General features: G+C 36.7%; 1 protein-coding gene and 1 long non-coding RNA gene across 13 annotated transcripts in view; one reads left to right on the forward strand and one right to left on the reverse strand.

Annotated features, from left to right (window-relative positions):
* LOC116657105 overlaps positions 1-2,293 on the reverse strand; it is a 551,457-nt gene extending 549,164 nt beyond the window's left edge. The window contains exon 1 of the long non-coding RNA XR_004312080.1: positions 1,944-2,293. This is a non-coding gene — a long non-coding RNA (uncharacterized LOC116657105). The remainder of the gene's footprint in view (positions 1-1,943) is intronic.
* Positions 2,294-2,463: 170 nt separating this feature from the next.
* Positions 2,464-19,749, forward strand: part of CFAP20DC (CFAP20 domain containing) — a 206,738-nt gene continuing 189,452 nt past the window's right edge. For 11 of the 12 annotated variants that reach the window (XR_004312087.1, XR_004312091.1, XR_004312089.1 and 8 more), the window contains exons 1-4: positions 2,464-2,827; positions 5,121-5,210; positions 7,657-7,750; positions 14,905-14,977. Coding sequence is in view for 7 of the 12 variants with exons in the window: in XM_032458170.1 (XP_032314061.1) it covers positions 2,807-2,827; positions 5,121-5,210; positions 7,657-7,750; positions 14,905-14,977 (278 nt within the window). In the remaining 5 variants the exon portion in view is untranslated. The remainder of the gene's footprint in view (positions 2,828-5,120; positions 5,211-7,656; positions 7,751-14,904; positions 14,978-19,749) is intronic. The other variant, XR_004312090.1, reaches the window with a different exon arrangement.

A 19,749-nucleotide genomic window follows, 5' to 3' on the forward strand; every position in this document is an offset into this window, starting at 1 on the left:
GATCAAGTCTGGGAGACCAGAGAAGGAGTCCCTTAGAAAGAGACCCTTGATATAAATTCTGTGTTCACAGGATAAGTGGGCCTTAACCAAAGAAAGAAGGGAGAAGTAACTCATGCAAGAGAACAGTTCAAAGGCCTTATGCTAGAAGTAAACATGCTGAACATGAACAACTAAAAAAACCCTCAATGTTACTGAAATGAAGGGGGCCACATAACATACAATGAAACGAGAGGAAGACAAGCTCTATAGCCACCAAAGGGTTAGGAGCAGGGGACTGATATGATTGGATTTGTGTTTTATAAAGATGATGCAACACAGAGATAGATTTAAAAGGGGACCAGCAAAGTGTGTGAATTAGTAGGCTATTATAGTAGTTCAGAGAAGAGAAGCCCATAGGTAAATCAGAGTATAGACAACAATGGAGGGAAGGTACTTTTTTTTTTTTATAAGTAATTAGATAAAAAGAATAGGTTTAGGTAATGGTTTGAATATGAAAGTATATTAGTTATCTATTGCTATGTAAAAAATTACCCCAAATCTTAGCAATTTACAATAATTATCTCAATTTCTGTGGGTCCTGAATCAGGGTACAACTTAGCTGGGTGCCTCTGACCCGGGCTTCCTGAGCTGCAGTTACAGTGTTGACTACAGATGCAGTCACCTTCAGGCTCAACTAGGGAAGGATTCACTTCCAAGCCCAGTCGTATGGCTGTTATTAAGTCTGAAGTCCTCATTGATTGTTGGCCAGAGACATTAGTTCCTTGCCATGCAGACTTCTCCAAGAGACTACTTACAATATAGAGACTTGCTTCCTTCAGAGTGAAGATGGAGGAAGTTGAGGGGTGGGAGAGGGGAACCAGAGCAAGGGAGCGAAAGAAGGCAAGCAGGAAGGAAATCAGTCTTTTTGTAATCTTATCTTGGAAATAACATCTCAGCACTTTTGCCATACTATATTCATTAGAAGCGAGTCACTAGCTCCAGTCCACACACAGAAGACTACATAAGGCACGCATATCAGAAGATGGAGATCATTGGAGGCCAGTTCAGAGGCTGCCCATCACAGGAAGTGAGGAAGCAGGAAGCACTGTGATATTAATGAGACTGGAAAGGATACAAAAGATCCAGGTTTGGAGAAGTTTTGTTTTGGACATGGTGAGTTTGAAGTAACAGTGCCTTTAATTTGATCAACAAATATGCGTTTATATAATACCTGCAATGTGCAAAGCACTACTCTAGGACATGGGAAATAACGAACACAGAAAAAGTCCTTGCCCCCATAGAATTTATCTTCCAATAGCTAAAGACAGATAATAAATTCAGATAACAATAAGGGGGTAGAAAGAAAATAACATAGGATAAAGTTGTGGGTTTCTCTTCAGCTATAATATATTTAAGACTTTTGGGTGAATTAGAATGATACCAGGCTCAGCCAGAACCAAAAGTCAACACTGCACCCTCGAGTAAATCCCTAATCAACTCTGAACCTCAGTATTTTCAACTGAAAGGAGACTAACCTTTGCCTCATAGGGTTGTGAACCTGTTAACCACTTGGTAGGGGCTCCATCGGCTCCATGCATGGTACCTGATAATAATAACCCGTATAATAACAATAACAACAACAATAATAATAGTAACAACCCTGTGCCACTGACTTAACTGAACTCTGAGTACAGCAACAGACACAAGATCCAAACCAGCTCCATCACTTACCGGGCAGAGAGCTGGGGCAACATATGTTACCTTGCAGAGCCAGTTTCTCAACTAAAACCTGACAATAATACCTATATTGTTCGAGTGGTTCTGACATAGAAACTGAATAAAGTAACCAAATATTTAAGAGAGCGCCTGGCTCAATAACGTAGGTAGTTATTTCGAGCAAAAAAAAAAAAAAAAAAAAAAACTCGCTTTTTAACTTTTCAGTGAACTTAAGTAAATACTCTTACCTCCTTGGGCTTTCTGAAGCAACGAAAGGGGCTGGCCGACCCTTTTACTACCTCAACAACGCCAAATTTGGAACCACCTTTAAAAAGGCCACATGAGGAGCCCAAGAAATCAGACTCTTTTTGTAAACTTATCTTGGAAATGACATTTTTCCTTCAGCAACCTACAAGTTATTGTTGTAAACACAACAAAGAAAGGCAAAACCGACGTGACAAGTCTTCTAGAAGAGGCCAGCACTTGTGGTAGTTTTTAAATCAGGTTAAGTTTAGCCTTTTTTGCAGACACAGGTCACGACCTATAGAAAACGCGAATCACAGGTTTGACCGTCCACCCTTGCCCCTCAGTTGCCTGGGCAACCCTTACGTCACCGCGGAGCATCACGTGTCCGTCCGCATGAAGCCCAAACAGCCCAACGCGCAGGCGCCTCTTAGGAGCCAATGGGCGCGGTTGGAACCTCGGCCCCTCCCCTTTCCGATCGGATTCGGGGGCGGGGCGGGGCGGTGGCGGGAGCGGGCCCGCCTTTCCCCGGCAGGCGAGCGGGAGGGCGGTTGTCGGAGGCTCGGAGTCCGGGCGTCTTGTCACGTAGGTTACGCACACAGTCACTCCCCCGGGCGCACCCGGAGCCCGCCGCGAGCCCGCCCAGGCAGCCGCACCCTCCGAGACCCCGGCATGGTTCGAGTCGGGGTCCTGAGGTGGAGCTGACCGGGGGTTGAGAAGAGCCTGGCCGAGTCGGGGCCAAGCACGAAGGGCTTCCCCGCCCGTCGGGCTCCGGGATTCCCGCCTGCCGATTTCCAGCCGTCAGGGTCACGCCACCCGCTGGAAGCCCTGAACTCCGTGTCCCCCAAGCCTCGGGCCCCTTGCGGGAATGTTCAAAAATGAGTACCAGGTAATCCGAAAGGGCTCTCCAACCTGTCTGTAGCTTTCTCCTCTTGGGTGAGGTAGCTCATGTTCGGGGTGAGGACAAAGACACCCCCCCTCCCCAATAATACTGTCTTTCTCTGGGTAAGAAGGGACTAGATGGACAGTGGTCGTCACCCAAAAAGGAATGAAAAGAACCGACGTGTGGGCATATGGTTTACTTTTGTTCAGCCTCCAGCTCAGTGCTTCTCAAAGGTGTTCTTAACCCCCAGCCAGACCTTTTCAGTCAGAAACTTGAGGGCAAGACCCATAAATCTTGAGTTTTAACAATAACTTGATGCACACTGGTAACTCAGCTATTTGGGAGAGATGGAATGTGTGAATGAATGAATGGGTTAAGCCAAGAAAGAAAATAAGCACTTTGGCCATGTGCTATTTTCTTTTCCCCCAAAACTGGGTGTCAGTGATTGTGAAACAGGGGGGTTTGTTAGGATCACTTGGGAGTACTTGTGAAAATGCACGTTTCCTGACCCTCACCCCCAGTCTAGCGAGTCAGAATCTCTAGATGGGGGCCAGTTAATTTACCTTTGGAGCAGCTTCCTCCAACTGATTCTGATGCAGGTGATGCAAAGATCACACTGAGGGAAACTGCTCCTGGATCTTCCTCAGTCACCTTGAGTGTCCTAGACTGTCTCCAAAGCTCTCCTGCTTTCCTCACCTCAGTGGGCCTGTCCCAGCTTTTCCTTGGCCCTAGTCTCCTGCCCTCCCCACCTAACTCTACTTGAGGTTCCTCTTCATTTACAATCTGTTTGCCATCCAAGTACTGCTGTTATGAACAATGTTGTCCCTGTGCTGGAACAGTCCTCCGCTGGTCACCTCTTGATTGCTTCTTCCTCTTCACCAAATACTGCCTGCCTTCTTATGGGTGTCCTCAGAGTATTCTGCAGTTTTCTTTCTTCTATTGTATTTGATGTCATTAAATGCGTTAGAACAATTTTAGTTTCTCACTTAATACGAGTAAAATATATTGTTATGAAAAAAAAAGCATATGCCACTGTGGGAAACTTGGAAAACAGGAGATAGCAGAAAGAAAAGGGGGGAGGGTTCCTATCTCACCAGATATAAGGATTTTTCCCTTAAAAAAATTCCTCAAATTTAAAATTCATAGTGAATTATGACCTGACCCCAGAAGCTATTTCACACAATTTTCACATAAGAAGGAAGAAATTAAATGTCTTAATTTCAAGTGATTATGTGTTAAAACTCAGAAGCAAAAGTATCTTTGTATTATTCAGAAAAAAGCTGGAAAATCTTCACAAAAATCAAATTTGCTCATGTGCTGCTTGTAATTCAAGCAGGCCATAAAGAAAATGATATTTAGTCTCATTTCAGATCCTCAGTGTTTTGCAATAAACTCTTCCTTAGAGACAATCATCTTGTTTAATTCTGTTTTATAATTAAAACTTACGGACATTCAGTACGTGTTTAGCGTTTTTTTCATGAGCAGGTCCCTCCATATTCTCAGGTTTACAATAGGGAACATGTAGCCTGTCTATAGAAATGATTCTGTTTTTCTTGTACAGATTTTATAGATCTCCAAATTAATTTGTATCAAATATGTTAAAAAAAAATCTTACGGGAATCCTCAAAGTAAGAATCACTCCCTTTCCAAATCCCTTCCAAGAATTTTTTATTGACAAAGTACTAAACTATCCAATTTGGCCTCTTGTTTTTTTTTTGAATAATCATTGCTGGCACTAATGGGCCCTTGCTATGTTCAAGGTATTGTGCTTGGTGGTTTATGTTTACTATCCTACGTAATCTAAAAGCCCATTTTACAGATGGAGAACCAAGAGGTTAAATAACTCCAAGGCCAGAGAGTTAATAAATGGCAAATCTGACATTGGTGCTGCAGTTAGTATGACTAAAAAGCTTGTACCCAGAGATAATTATCAGAATTTATTAGCCTGGCTTGAGAGTTGAGTTTAAACCCTCTGGTCTTTGTTGAATAGAATATTTTGTAAGCAAGCTCTATACACATGAAGTAAATGAACCTTACACTGAGAGACTGTAAGGTTTATATGGCATGATTTATCTAGTGTTTATCATGCTTTAATAAAAAAATTCCTTAATCCATTAATCCAGGTTATGGTTTAGATATAATCAAGGTAAAATTAGGAGTAATAGCAGGGATAATAGTTCATCCCAGATCTAAACTGACAGTTGCCTGAAACAGTGGTTACAGACTTCATGGTGGATAGTATTCCCTCCTTAGCATTGTCTTACATTTTTAATTTAAATATTTCATTTTTGTTTTCTAGGGAGGTGCATTTGTTGAAATCTTCAGTGCTCAGGGAAAAAATCCTGGAGCAAAATGGAAGATCCTTGGCAGTCCATCTGTGATTTGGAAAGTAAGTGTTAAAAGTTAGAGCCACCTATATCCCAGAAAGAAATGAGAGTGAAGGCTGTAACAAAAAGGGCTTGGTAAGATTTCAAAACCAGTTTCCCTGTTCATTCACTTCAGAACGCTTTCATGACATTATTGGCTGCAGTCCTGTCAGACACCCCTCCTCAGTTGTTAAAAACTTTGGCACAGAGTTCATAACCCATTTTTGTGTGCCAAGTCCTGTTCTTGTTTTAGGTGATTTCAGTATCTGTAAAGATGCCAGCTTCTCAGTTTCTTGACTTCTTCATCTTTAATTACTTCTTTCCTTCCACTTCAGCACCCTTTCCCACCAGTGCTACTTTGTACCTTATCACCGAAAATGGCAGGGCCTCTGAAATTACTGAGTGAGACCTTGAGACATCCCTATCTGAGCCCAGTCTTCAATTCTTAATGTTGCTCACCTAGTTACTCCCACTATATTTGTTCTTCAACCTAACTGAGATCCTTAGGTTATTGACCGTTTTACTTCTTCCCCGTGTTTAGTTTTATCTATCTATCTTCTCTGTCTTCACTTTCTGTTCTCTAGCCCAGAATCCGTGGTGCATAATTTCACTCACTTCCCAGTCAAGAGCTTGAATGCCCCTGCTCCTTGTCCTTTCATCATGCCTGCCTAGCAAATGCCAGCCATTTCTGAGTCCCCAGTTATCTCTCTTCAGTGCCTGCATCTGGGCTTCTCAATACGTTTGGAAAAAATGTCTAGTCTCTGATCAGTACTCCTATAAATTCAACATGGGCAGCCCAGAAAATTCTCCTGATCTCTTAGTCCCTGAAATGATGGTTTTCATCTAACTCCCAACCCACACCCAGGACAGGGTCTCCTCACTCACTCAGCAAAAGACTTCACCCTCTATTTCACAAGGAAAAATGATGCCATCAGGTAGAAGCTACCTCTGCTCGCTGCCACCAGATCTAAAAATCTGCATCTTCCTCTATCCTTTTCTCTTCGCTCCTGTACAACTGAGAGAAAAATGCCTTTTTAGGGACCTTGTTCTATGGATTATTTTTTAAAGCTTCTATTAATTGAGTGGTTACTGTTTACTAACCACAGGATTGGGCACATTACATGTAATGTAATCTATGTAATAACATTGTGAGATAGACATTTTTGTCTGTCTCACAGATAATAAAACGGAAGCATGGTGAGGGTAAGTGACTTGCTCAAAATTATATAACTCATACTATAAATTATATAACTCTTACTATAACTTGAGGTAAATGGTGTTGTGAGGGTATAAAGCGGAGAGATTAGGAAAGTCTTCCCTCAGGAAATGATAATTGATCTCTAAGAGCTAACTAGATTCCAGGTGGAGCTGGTAGAGAGAAGAGCATTTCAGGGAAAGAGAAAAGCAGGTACAAAATTCTTGCTTTAGAGAGAGCTTAGGATTTTTAAGCAACTGCTAGAAGGCTCCTGAGGCTAGAAAGCAGAGTGAGAAAGAGTGGAGGTAGGAGATGAGGTTTGAAAAGCTGAGCAGGGGCTGGACTACACAGGGGTTTATGGGCATGTTGAAGATTTTGGTGAGCTGTTGAAAGGTTTTAGTATATGCCCAACTTGTGTATGGATGGAATAAATAATATGCTTGATGTATGTGTGTTCATTTCAAATACATAAGAGATACTATTGTGATGGATTTAATACAAATTTATTTAAATGTTACTTAATTCCTAGCAGTCAATAGTTACAATTCTTAACATATACAAAAAGGAATAGTGGGGAGAATCTATGAAATGTTTCATTGTGAAAAAGGCGTTCTTATGTTTAAAGATTAGAAATTTGCTGCAACATAAAAAAAATAATCATTTACGTTAGCACTTTGACTGATGGGAATTGGACTGCCATGAATAAGAAGTTTTTCATTTCCAGATTTGTTTTGTTTCTGTTCGTTTTTCAGGTAACCTTAATTGTAACACTTTAATTCATACTGGTTTTAAGTAAATAATGTATAGAACTTCAAGTTAGAGCAATACTAATAAAATAAGGCAGTGATTAATTCTGTATGAGTCTTGGCTTGAAACCAAGGAACTTCCAGACTGGATACAACATAGATTAGATGGTTTGTCGTGCTGTTAACAGTAAATGGTGTTCAGCCCGTGCTATTAGACAGAAATACACAGATTAAAGGAGGGGAAAGGTAACTACACAAACTCTAAATTACTAACTTGGGAATCCCTGAAGTTGGAGAATTTATCAGTTGGAGAAGTGTCTTAATACAATAGAGTTGCCAAGTGGCTAAGTGTGGCTGCTGTATTCCAGTTCTCAGTAAGTCTCATTGTGAGAGTACCATCAAGATATGAGCCTATTTTTAAGTATTTTGAGTATAGGCCTTTTTTCCTGTGCATTTGCTTCTCATATTTTATAATAAATGCCAAATAAGATATGCTTCAATACCACTGTCTTCATTTTTGTTCTGTAGGAATTTGATAAAGAAGTTAAAAGTTTTGTGTTCATCCTGGAAGGCAGCAGCCAAACAAATAAAATTCAGTTACCAAAGGAGAATAAGCAAATCCGTGAGTAAGATTTTTAATATTGAAGCTAACATTTGATGCTTAAAGTTATACTTTTAACTCTCATAAACAGACATGTTAGTTTGACTTTTACTGACATCTGTTTATGTAAAGTGATAAGATTTTTTTTTCCATTGAGAAAGTAACCTTATGCCAGGCTTCTGAAAATATATTCTGCTTCATTGTTTATTAGGAATCTGCTTGTATTTCGAAGAAGATTTAGAAGATTATTCAATAGCCATTAGTTAGAATAGCAATGATATTTATCAAGCACTTACTGTGTGCCAGTGACTTTCGAAGCATTTCATATTTATAAACTCTTTTAATCTTCACAATAGCTCTTTTACAGATGAACACACTAAGGTTGGTTCCTCATCAGGAGATCAGGTAGTTAAGGCTAAGTTTTGAAATAAACTCATCAGTTCCTAAATTATAGGAAATTTATTTGTGAGAAGAAGTTTATGTAAAATACTATAAAAGGCATTATTTAGTAACATATCAACTTATATACCTTTATCAATATTAATATCTAATAAGTAAAGATATGAATATGTGATTTAACAAAAACCCAAAGTGTAGATTTCAATTCTTACCTACTTTGGACGTTAAGATTAGCATTTTAAAGCAGAAGGAACTCTGAGAGATCACCTAAATTTACTATCAAAAGCACAGTTATTGGCAGATCTGGGGTTAAAATTCAAGGCTCTCCCACCAAATTAGGCTTTGCATACACTGATGTGATTTAAGAAATGTAGTTTATCAAAATGATTAATCAGATTTTCATCAACTTTGTCCTATGTTTAACTGTAGATTTTGGGTGATTTGGCAAATGTAAGTAACCAGTTATCCAGTAATTTTTGGATTCATTATTTACTTCTTCCTTCATTTTTAAAGAACATTTATTGAATACCTGTTGCATACCAAGTACTATGAAAAGTCCTGTTCTTGATATCAGATTTGCTCATTTTAATTCAGGTTTCTAGACTTTGATAGGCTCTGTGTTTTATCTACCATTTCAAGCTACTAAATGCTTAGTTTAGTTTTCTAGGACATAAACTAAGCCACAGAAATTATAAATGGAAGATTGTTTATTTTAAAGTAGATAAATAAAATAAATAAAATAAGAAACAGAACCTCAAAGAGAAGGGGTATTCATTGTTAACAAGAATTTTTATTTAAGAATTTTTATTACTATCATTTTAAAATAATGATTTCCTCATAGTTCCCTTTTTTTTTAATAGCAGAATTTTCTTCCTTTCTGCATAAATTTATACTAATAGATGAGGAGAACTAAGATGAGTGAGGAAAACATATGAAACTGTAGGTCATCTTTCTTACAGACGACATGGTCCCTCTTTTTTAAGAATATTGACTTTGTGAAATACATTTGATGTGCAGGAACATGACTTTGTTGTAAACTAGTATCCTTTTGTTGTTTTCTTATTGTTGGCCTCTACCTCCATGTAATGCCTTCAGCATCAATGTACCTGATGATGTTACTGACAAAATCAAATCACTTCTAGTAACCTTTCTTAGTTGGCTTTAAAGAAAGATTTCTCTTCTACCAAAGGCTTAGTGATTAAAGACAAGTTCCCCTTTCCTACTTTTATCTAAGTTTTTTAAGAAATAAAACAAATTTAATGTGTGATAATTGCTTTTTAAAAAATGGAAAGATGATAGTTTTAATTGGAAGAAGCGGAAGAATCTTTTAATGTATTTCTTGTTCAATGCCCTGTAATTAAAAATTAATCTGGCTTTTTTTATAGCATATGCAGCACTGTAACAAATGAAACAGTTTATATAGTTTGCCCTGTACTAATGCCTTTAAGATTAATTATTTGGAATTTCTGATGATAGAAATTTAGTTATTTTCACTTGTATAAAATGACCTTCTATGTGAAGTTGTTATGGTTAAATTTAAATTTAATGTCATGCCTTGAATAGAGAATTGGCTTTCAGTTAACATTTCTAAATTAAGTTCAATTACCATTATGTATTCCTATTTTAAGAGTAAACATCCACTTTATTTATGCAAACGTGACATTAAGTACCTCATATATATTTCCTACTATATTAAGTACCTATGACAAAAGTCTAATAATGAAATTCAGTATTTTTAACTTTTCATTTTAAATAGTAATATTTCTGAATTATATTTGAGCATCTCTAAATATATCAAACTTTTTTTTAACTCTGCAACTTATCAAATAAGGAAAAGTGTGATATTGATTATCAGATTGTATACTTCTTCAGGGCAGGAATCTTGTATCATCTACTTTGTACCCCTAACTTATAATGTATCATATATAGTTGGTGTTTAGTAATTTTGTTAAACTTGCCATGCTAAGAAACTATAAAAATTTAGATTATAATTTCTGATTGTAAGCAGTTGGCCTTGATAATGAGACTTCTAAATCATTAGCCAGTTAAGTAAATAGATCCTTGCTGCTCTTAATCCTGTAACGTGTTGTATAGAGTTGCCCGTATGAGAAGCAGCTCTGTTACACGTAGACATCTATCATTTGAATGGTCTGCCCTGGGACTTTCTGTTTGAGGCTCATGTTTAAAATCATTGTTTTCTTTGCATATGGCATCCGAACCAAATGGTGTGTCTCTCGGGATCAGCATTTCTGAAGCCTTGTATTGATTTAAGTTCCAGCTGCTCTGGTGGATGAGGTCGTCTTTATGAGGTTCCCCTCAGCCTCCCTCTGCCACAAGTTTGGTATTTTTTTTTTTTTGATAAACTCATTATGATTTCCTCTGTCTAAAACCCTTCAGTGGCTTTGACTTCACCACTCTACTGATAGTTTTCTTGTCAAGGTCACTAATGATCTCTATATTCCTGAATCCATGGCCATTTCTCAGCCCTTATCTGTCTTAACATATCAGATATTTGACAAAGTGCTCCTTGATATACTACTTTCTCCACTCATCTTTCAGGGTGCTCACACTCCTAGTTTTTTCTTCTTCATTGGTCTTTCTTCTTAGTCTTCATGGTTCTTTTTCTTCTCCCCAACCCAACTTAATGCTGCAGTGGCTTTAGACTCAGTCCTTGACCTTCTTGGCCCTGAACGACATTAATCCCTTGGCTCTTGGTTTTGGGCTCTAGTCTCATGGCTTTAAATACTGTCTCTGTTTTATACCAGCTTACATTTCCGTCTCTAACTATTCTCTCAAACTCCAGACTTACATGTTAGTTGCTTACTCTACATTTCTACTTGGATAGCTTTACCCTAGAAATTTTTCCTCCTCCTCCTGCAGACTGCCCCATCTCAGTTGTTAGCAACTTGTCTTATTGGGTACTCAGACCAAAAACTCTTAAATCATCTTAATTTTTCCTTCTCTTCACTTAACTATCAAGGAAATCTTGTTGGCCCTTATCTTTAAATTAGATTCAGAATCTGACTGCTTCTTGCCATCTCCAATGCTACTGCCCTGGTCCAGGCCATCATTATCTCATGCTTCGATGATTGCAGTAATCTAACTTATGTTCCTGCTTCTGACTTGCCTCCCTATGGTTCGTTGTCAACTTAGCAGCCAGAATAATACTTTTAAATAAGGCACTCTTCTGCTGAAAATACTCCATCTCTCTCAGAGTAAAAACCCAAAAATCTATGGGACACTGCAGGGTCTGCCACCCTCTTAATTCTCTGACCTTATGTCCCCTTACTCTCTTCCCCTTGTTCACTCTACTCCAACCATACAGGTCTCCTTACTGTTTTCAACCATACTCTGGGACCTTAGCACCTTAGCACCTATGCACAGGCTGTACCCTTTACCTAGGGCTTTCTTTTCCCCAGTAGCTACATGGCTTACTCTCTCCTCTTGTTCAGGCCTTTACCAAAATGACATGTCACCTTCTCAGTGAGGAGCCATCCTGACTTGTACTTAAATGAGAACTGTACTTTATATCCTTTGCCCATTCTTGATCCCTTTTACCCTGCTCTACCTTTTCCCATAGTGCTTATCACAATTTGACGTGTTGTTTTTTACGTTCTTCTATTGTTTTTCTCACCATCACCAGAAACTAAGGCCCACCAGCACAGAAATTTGGTCTATTTTGTTCACCTAGAACAGTGCCTGGCACATAGTTGACATTCAATAAATCTTTGTTAAATAAATGAGTGAATGTATGAATGGCTTCCCATTGATTTTAGGTTGATTTGTATCCTTCACATGGCTTTCAAGGCTCTGCATGATTCAGTTCCTAGCTATCTGCCAGACTTCCCCCCTGCTGCTTTTTTTCTTCTGTCTCTCCTAAGCCTTAAGTTCATCTAATCCATTATGGCCTTTTCCATCACATGAGAAAGAGAAAAGTCTCTTTCCCTATATTTTTTCCTCTCTCCTACTCCTATCTTCCTTGTCCAGTCAATCTCTGCTTATTCTTCCCAGCTGAATTCTGATGTTATTTCTTTAAGAAAACCTTCACTCATCATCTTCTTCCTCCCAAGGACCCAGGATTATATGCTTTCTTACACCCTGACCTTCTTCTTCATGGAACTAGAATATAAGTTCCAAGAGTTTAGAGACCATGTCTGTCTTATTCATTACAAAACTTCAGCAATAAGTCTTGCATGTAGTAAATGCTCAATAAATCTTTATTGAATGATAGATCTAATTTAATCTGCACAAATGATCCTGTGAGAGGTCAACGTAAATTATCAACCCAGTTTTACACATGAAAAGTAAAAGGGCACAAACAGATTATCTGATTTGACCAAGGGATATGGAATAATGCCTAGGGAAGGCATTACTGTTTTCTCTTTTCTGTGTTACAGTGAGAAAGGTGCACAATAGTGTGCTGTTTGTGCCAAGGCTGCAATAGGAACCAGGAAATACCTTCAGTCATGATTTATCAGGTTACTTGTAAAGGATTACTGTACTGTGGTCTAGTCCCAAGTCTTTGGATAGTGTAACACTTGCAAAATGTATATTGAGATGTAGAACTGTTGTTTGCTCTAATGAAACTATTGTAAAACCATTTCTTTAAAATCTAATGGTGTTTTACCAGGTAAATATATCTTAAAATATGCAAAATAAGAAAAGATCTGACCCCTTAAAAAATAGAGGTAGCTTGTCTCAAGCAGAGAACAGATTATAAAACTGCAGAAACCTGCATATTTCAGTAAAAGACTAATTTTTTATGAACTTTATGTACTGGATGGGCATTTTTTGATTAACAGTCGTTCCACATTCAGCATTACTTAGAGTGACTTTAAATATAATGTGGACATGAAGAGTCTGTTTAAATTTACTAGGCCACTAGAAAAAAAAGTGTTTCTCTAGAGTTTAACATTTCTGACACACAGGATCTGTGTATGTCAAACATTATTAAAGTACTTTTTTCTGTGTCAGATCATCACCATATGGTATTGTCATGCTTCTTTTAATCTTAGAAGTGAAGCCTTTTGGAAACTAGGACTTCTGTATGTGAGAGAGTTGAATTACAAAGCTTTCTTTTTTTTGAGGGCAAGCATCTTTCATATCTAAAAATGTTCATATAAAAATGCCCTATATGTGTAGCTCTTTGTGTTTGAAGAGAACTGTGCTGATTCAGTGGGATTTGTGACATAAATTAGGGACCTTTTGTAATGACTGATTTCATTTATCCTGGTGCTCTCTCAGTTCTATTCATGGAGGCCTTTGTGTGGTGAAAAAGAACTGCAGGGGCCAATCAATAGAAGCTGCAAGAGAGGGATTGATTAATGGTGGTTTATTTAGGTTGGTTTCATTTCAATATCTCGCTTTGGTTTTGTAGTCTAGGACTCTGGTTGCCTTGTTGACTTTTCCCATAAATATGGTAATATCTGATTCCAGGGAATTTTCTAAGGTCAAAAGCTGTTACTCCTATTTTCAGTATGTTGCTTACTCTGCTGATGGCTCTTTGGAGCCATTGATAAGCTTAGTGTTTTAAGTAAAAGTTACCCTTGTGTGTTTGATTTTAAAAAGATTAAGCGTATTTGATCAAGTATGTTTATTGTTTAGAAACTAAATTTTGGGTGCAATATAGGAACTGTTTAAGTTGTTCAGGAATGTTACAAAACATTTTACTGTAAGAGTTATAAACCAAATCTTCATATATAGACTATCCAAACACGTATTGTTATTTAAAATACTTAAATTTGGTAAGCCTACTAAGTTGGAATAAATAGAATGGCATGTATTTTAGACCATTTGCCTTCCTTAGAAGTCTTTCATCCACATGTTGGCCTGTACTATTAGATTTGTAGGAGAGATTCACAGATATATCAAGACATCGCCGTTTCCTACCCAATGTTCCACCTACAGAAGGAAGTCCCTAAATGGCATATTTTGGGAGAAAGTGATACTAAAACGTCAATTAACAGCATTGTAATTGAGACATCACGCAAAAGTTCAAAAGCTAAGAGGAAAGAAATTAAGTGAATGGGTCTGAAGAGATAATATGAAATCAGTTGATTTTTGAAGCAGTTACAGACTTCAGTTATCAAAAGCACCATAGGTCTTTCTCCAAATATTTTTAATCCAGATGAAGCTGGTGATGGGGAGTAAAAGCTATCAGTTCTTAATTTGTGAGCATTAAATTAAAGAAAGTATGTTAAATTAGCAAAAGGTGTTATAAATGAAAATATGTTCCTCCATCCATCTCATTGTAGACACGTTTAAAACCATATGAATTAGATATGGCTCATCAAACCTTCAGTTGTAGTTGTCATAATTAAAACCCTTATTTGATCTATTGTTTTTTGTTGAGTTGTTAAATACAGTTAAAATTGTCAGTATATAAAAATAATTGCCCCATGCTTTTATGACCACCTTAATGAGAATCTGTAGTTCAGATTCATATGTGTCTATTGAATGTCATTCTATGCATACACTCTTGCAGCCTAATAAAAACAGTAAATAAAAGCTTATTCATTTTTAAATTTTCATAAAAATCTCACTAAGCCCACAGATGAGACTTTAAAGGCAACATTTGTTGTTAGAGTTTGATTTGGTTTCATCAAATTTTTTGCTTTCATAATGAGATTGTAACTCAGAGGTAGTGCTACTGCAGTTCCGTATATTACTGAAGTGCTAAAAGCTTCAGCTTGTTGATGGCGTGTGATTGTGTTTGTTTATATGTACATATAAATGGTTTGGACATATAAATGTATATTTTCCCCCTCTCGTTTTAGTTGGACTGATCCAGAGGTTTCTTGTACTTCAGATTTACATACCTGTGGGACAAGACTTCTCCACCGAATTGCTGTAAGATATACAGAACTTCTTTCAGTGTTTCATGTATATTAGACATTTGATCAATCGAAGCAGTATGAACAGTCATTAATTACGAGTGGCAGTTTTTGCATTAAAGTGCAGTGACTTATCAAGTCGACATGAAGTAATTAAACTAATTTAATAGTATTTCTCAGATATACTGTAGTCTGGCATTTCCCTAAGGGAAGAAAGCAAATTTCGTCTGGTAAAGAAAATATCAAGGGGTTCTGAATCTGACAGTAAGCAGCCTATAACTTGAAAAAATAAATAATCCAAAGTTTGAGATTTTGATTCAGATGAGGGGGTGATGTTATGTTTTGTACTATCTGCAGTTAGAAATTATGTTTGTCTTAAAGTTAATTGAAATACCTCATTTTAATGTTATTTACTTTAGTTTAGAAATATTGGTCCTTTCTGTTTACATATAGATGGCTTGGAATATATTTGTTTTGCATGGCTTTGCCATGAACAGATTGTTTAGCAAAAATGAGAATATACGAATTTTACTTGGTTGAGCTGTTGTCTGAGATGATTCTGAAAATGAAAATAACATTTGATTTGTCTACTCATACAAAATAGAATATTGTTTTGAGATTTTATTAATAAATTTGTGTACTCTAAGTGAATCATTACATCTAAGGTATGCTATTTTCTAATTTTTTTTGGTAATTAATAGTTGTCCAAGGTCAAAGGTTAGTCTTTTATTTTTTCCTGCTGGAATTAGTGACTTTTCCTATTAATGAAGTTAATTTTATACTACTTATGTGGTGCAAACTAAGAGAAACTAAGAGCTTTCTTAATAAAATGAGTGAAATGGGAATAACATACATTTGAGTTTATTAATTTATCTTTGTTTATGTGAATTAAAATACTGATTTGTGCATATGTTGGTAAAATATGAATTTTAGCTAATAATATATACAGTCGTGTTTTCTTGAATGATAAAGGATAGATAAAACAATTTATATCTTTATTTTATTCAACTTTAAATCTTAGTAAACTTTTAACATTTTCTCTTGTCATCTGCCATGGTCACCAAGATTCTTTAAAGTAGTTCTTAGAGTAATAGGACCAAAGCAGCATCTGATGTTCTTCTGTATATTTTTCTGGTTCTGCAGAAAAAGCATTTTTCAAGACTCTAAAGACATTCTAAAGGTACAGAGTACCATATAAAGCTTTATTTTAAGTGTAGGGGGAAGTGGTTTCCTACCGAATGGAAGAAGACACATTATATTTTATTTTTAAGGTTATTAAGTTCCTTACATAGAAATCAAATCCAGCCCTCTTACTCTTCTGATCTCTACCACCTGTACATTGAGATTCTTCAGAAGCAGTAGTAGGGGTGCTGGTAGTAGCTTTTTGATTAGAGTTGTGCAAGACACTTGGCTGAAACTTAGAGTAGAATCTTTTGCTGATGAGCACCCTTTTACTATCCAAATTATGCTCTATTTGTGTCCCCACACACTTAAGCTTATTACCCTAGCCCAAGCAATATATTATTTTAACTGAGTTAATAATAAAGCTTTAATTATTGAGAAATCAATAGATATCTAGGGTTTAACTTAGTCCTAGCAAGAGAGGAGCTGATACAGGTAAGCCCTTTGTTACCCTGTGATTAATGCCCTTGGTCTCTTAAAAGATGGGAAAACATTTTCATGGATGATGGAACTCATGGTTAGATTCTGAATTCAGTTGACTATAATCATAGATTCTCTTGTTCTTGTAGCCACATGGACAAACATTTGGATTTTCCAGGTGGTTTAGTTTTATAGTGTTAGCAATATAAATGTCTTATGGGCAAAAGGTAGAAATTATTAAATAACATGGGGGAAACATTCTCCTTCCTGACCTTGTGAATTTATCAGATTATAAGAAAATGTATGAACTCTGCATTTGAATTTGTTGCTAATAGATAATCAAAATATTTTGCTATTTTAGGAAGTAATGATAGAGACCATGTTTTTACAAGAAAGAAAGTAGAATAAGGAGTATTGATTGTTTCTAAATACAGATTTTTCTTTTTCTTAAATGAAAAGACTTTTCTATCAGCATCCTTAGTGTGTTAACTGTGTTTCGAGCAGCATAGCTCCAGGCTACTTTAAATAATATATTTCTCTAACCATCTTGGAAAGTCACATAGCAGAAAGATATCTGGCTTCTAAAATTGTTCATTGTCAGAATGGAAGGGGCGATTTGTTTCACAAAGATACACTTACACATCAAGAGTTTTTCATAAGTAGTCTTGCCAGCTGGTTTATAAATTTAGTAATCATTCCTTCAACATCTCCCTGCGTCTCTCATGTTCACTGGATGATTCTACTGCTCAGGAGAGGGTCATAAGTCTGTGGGTTAGCAGATGCCTTAGAACTAACAACAGCTCTGCTTGTGCAGTCACTCAGTCAACAAATTATTAAATTCTTGCTATTCATACTCCCCTATGTTAGGCATCCTCCCATGTTAGGGTGTCAGTCTGCCTTGAATCTGTATACCTCTCTTCACTATGACTACCCTCCTAGTCCCAAACCATCATCATATTTCCCCTGATCCACTGTTAGCATGTCCCAGTAGATTTCCCAGATTCTCCTCTTATCCTTTTCCAATATAATTGCCACACTTCAGCTAAAGTGATTGTTCTAAAAACCAAATAGAATTTTCATTGTATCAATGACAAACTCCCAAGTCCTTAATACTCCTGTGTGATCTCGTCTCTCACCTGTTCCTACTCATCTGTGAACTCATCCATCTTGCTGGAAGGGAGCCAGTAGCACCACCATGCCATGCTGCCATACTTGTAGATGTTTTTCTAACTATGCATACCTGCGTATGTAGTAGGGTTATTTTAGTTGAATCTTAGGACAAGATGAAAGTAGTTAGCCTTCTGCATCTTCTTTAGGGGCTTTCCACAATGCAGTCCTATCATCAGAATTCCAGGAAGGAAAGTAAAGGTCTTTCATTCTGAGCAGCTTCTGTTTTTGTAATTGCCCTTTTAAGAGATAAATACTTGAGAATTAAAGGAAGAATTTTACCCAAATCTTTTTTTGTTTGTTTGTTTTGTTTTGATATTTTGCATCTCAAATGTGACTGTTTTTTTTTAAATGAGGGCTATTACATATTACACTTTTTTTAAAAAATGAGAGCTAAGAAACAATTTTACTTCTTTATTGATTCTTTATTTTGGTTCATACCTAGGCCTTTTTTTTTCCTTTAGCACCTACAAATTATTCAAAATCCTGCATCTTTGGGTAAGGTGGATTTCAGAGTTACATAACCCGACCAGAAATTATCCAAACACATTGCATTTTGCATGTAGAACAAAGGGAATGTTTACTGTATATTTTTAACATTGAAGTAACAGAATTCTCTCATTATTTCTCTCTTCCAGTGTCAACCCACAAAAGAAAATATCCTTTCTTGCTTTTTACAAGTAAACCCTTCATTTTGATTTGCTTATTTCTTATTATTAGTTCCAGTTTTCATTTTCAAAGTATTTTAGTGTACTTGTGTCTCACTGTTTGACCTGAAGTTAAATGATTTAATAAGCAACAGATTTTTTAGACTTCTTTCATTTTGTGGTCTCTTCTGTACCACATCGTTATGGCAGTGGGAATCCATTGCTCCCCTGTGTAAGCTGTTAGGTGTTTCAGAGCCTGGGGGCAGACATCTGGTGCACAGGAGGAACCCCAAGAACCTGAGCTCTTGGAAAAGAACCAACTGCATCTTGAAATAGAAATCCATTTCACTATATTTGATGCTGCCAATCACAATAAATGATTTTGGAATATTGTATTTTTGACAGGAATTGCATTCATTTTACTGAATACTGTTAAGCTGCATTAATTCCTTTCTCCATCCTGATTTTGTTATTATCTCAATGAATTCTGAGAGACATTTTGTACTGTTGATGCCTCTAGTGAATTGACATTATTTTTCTCATTTTCACCCAGCTTTTTCAATATATGGGATGAAAGCACTATGAAAGCCAGTGGTGAGCGTCATGTGCTATTTGGAGAGTTTGAGATTCTTAGCCTACAAATCCTAGGGAATATTATTGCCAGAAGGTTTCACATGTTGAGCCCTTAGCTCTTTGGAGTACTACTTTCATTTGGAATCTAATAAATTCTTTAAAAAGAGAGACCTTTAAAAGGCTCCCTAGTCTTTAGAAATTTTAATTGATCCTTTGTGATCTCTTCTTTGCAATAGTCTGAATTTGAAATTATATCAGTAGAGTTTAATGTTTTTAACCTAGAATCTGGTTTAAGATTTATGGTACTCATTTCAGAGTTTCTGTTTTGTCCTTTTGCTCTATCCCTAGTTTTATTCTGTCTCATTTTCCTCTTCAGTAAATGGTAATGTGAACTTTTTTTCTTTTCTTTTAATTGCCAGAGCTAATCAGTGTTGTTTTTTTTTAAACATTGGTTTTTCTCTAAAAAATTTTAGGAGGTTTAAGTTCATACACATCTTAAAGCTTCCTTTTCCGTTTCTGTAACATGGAAAATTAAAACATACTCATAAAACAAAGCTTTAGTCTCAGGGTAATTTAATGAAAGTTACTCTTATATCACTTTTTTGGCATTGTTAGTGAACTAGACAAAGTGGTCAAAAGAGAAATTTAATAGAAGTTTCAGGTCCTTCTACTCTATTGAATTTTGTTCCTGCTTCCTCTTCTTTAGTGATATTGGAGGCAGTAGATGCTTTTGAAACTTTAAACCAAGGAAAGTGAATATGGCTTCACAGCTGCAGATCTGTTCTTTTCACGTGTCATT

Source organism: Camelus ferus, chromosome 17, assembly GCF_009834535.1.
Source record: "Camelus ferus isolate YT-003-E chromosome 17, BCGSAC_Cfer_1.0, whole genome shotgun sequence".
Taxonomy (NCBI): Eukaryota; Metazoa; Chordata; class Mammalia; order Artiodactyla; family Camelidae; genus Camelus; species Camelus ferus.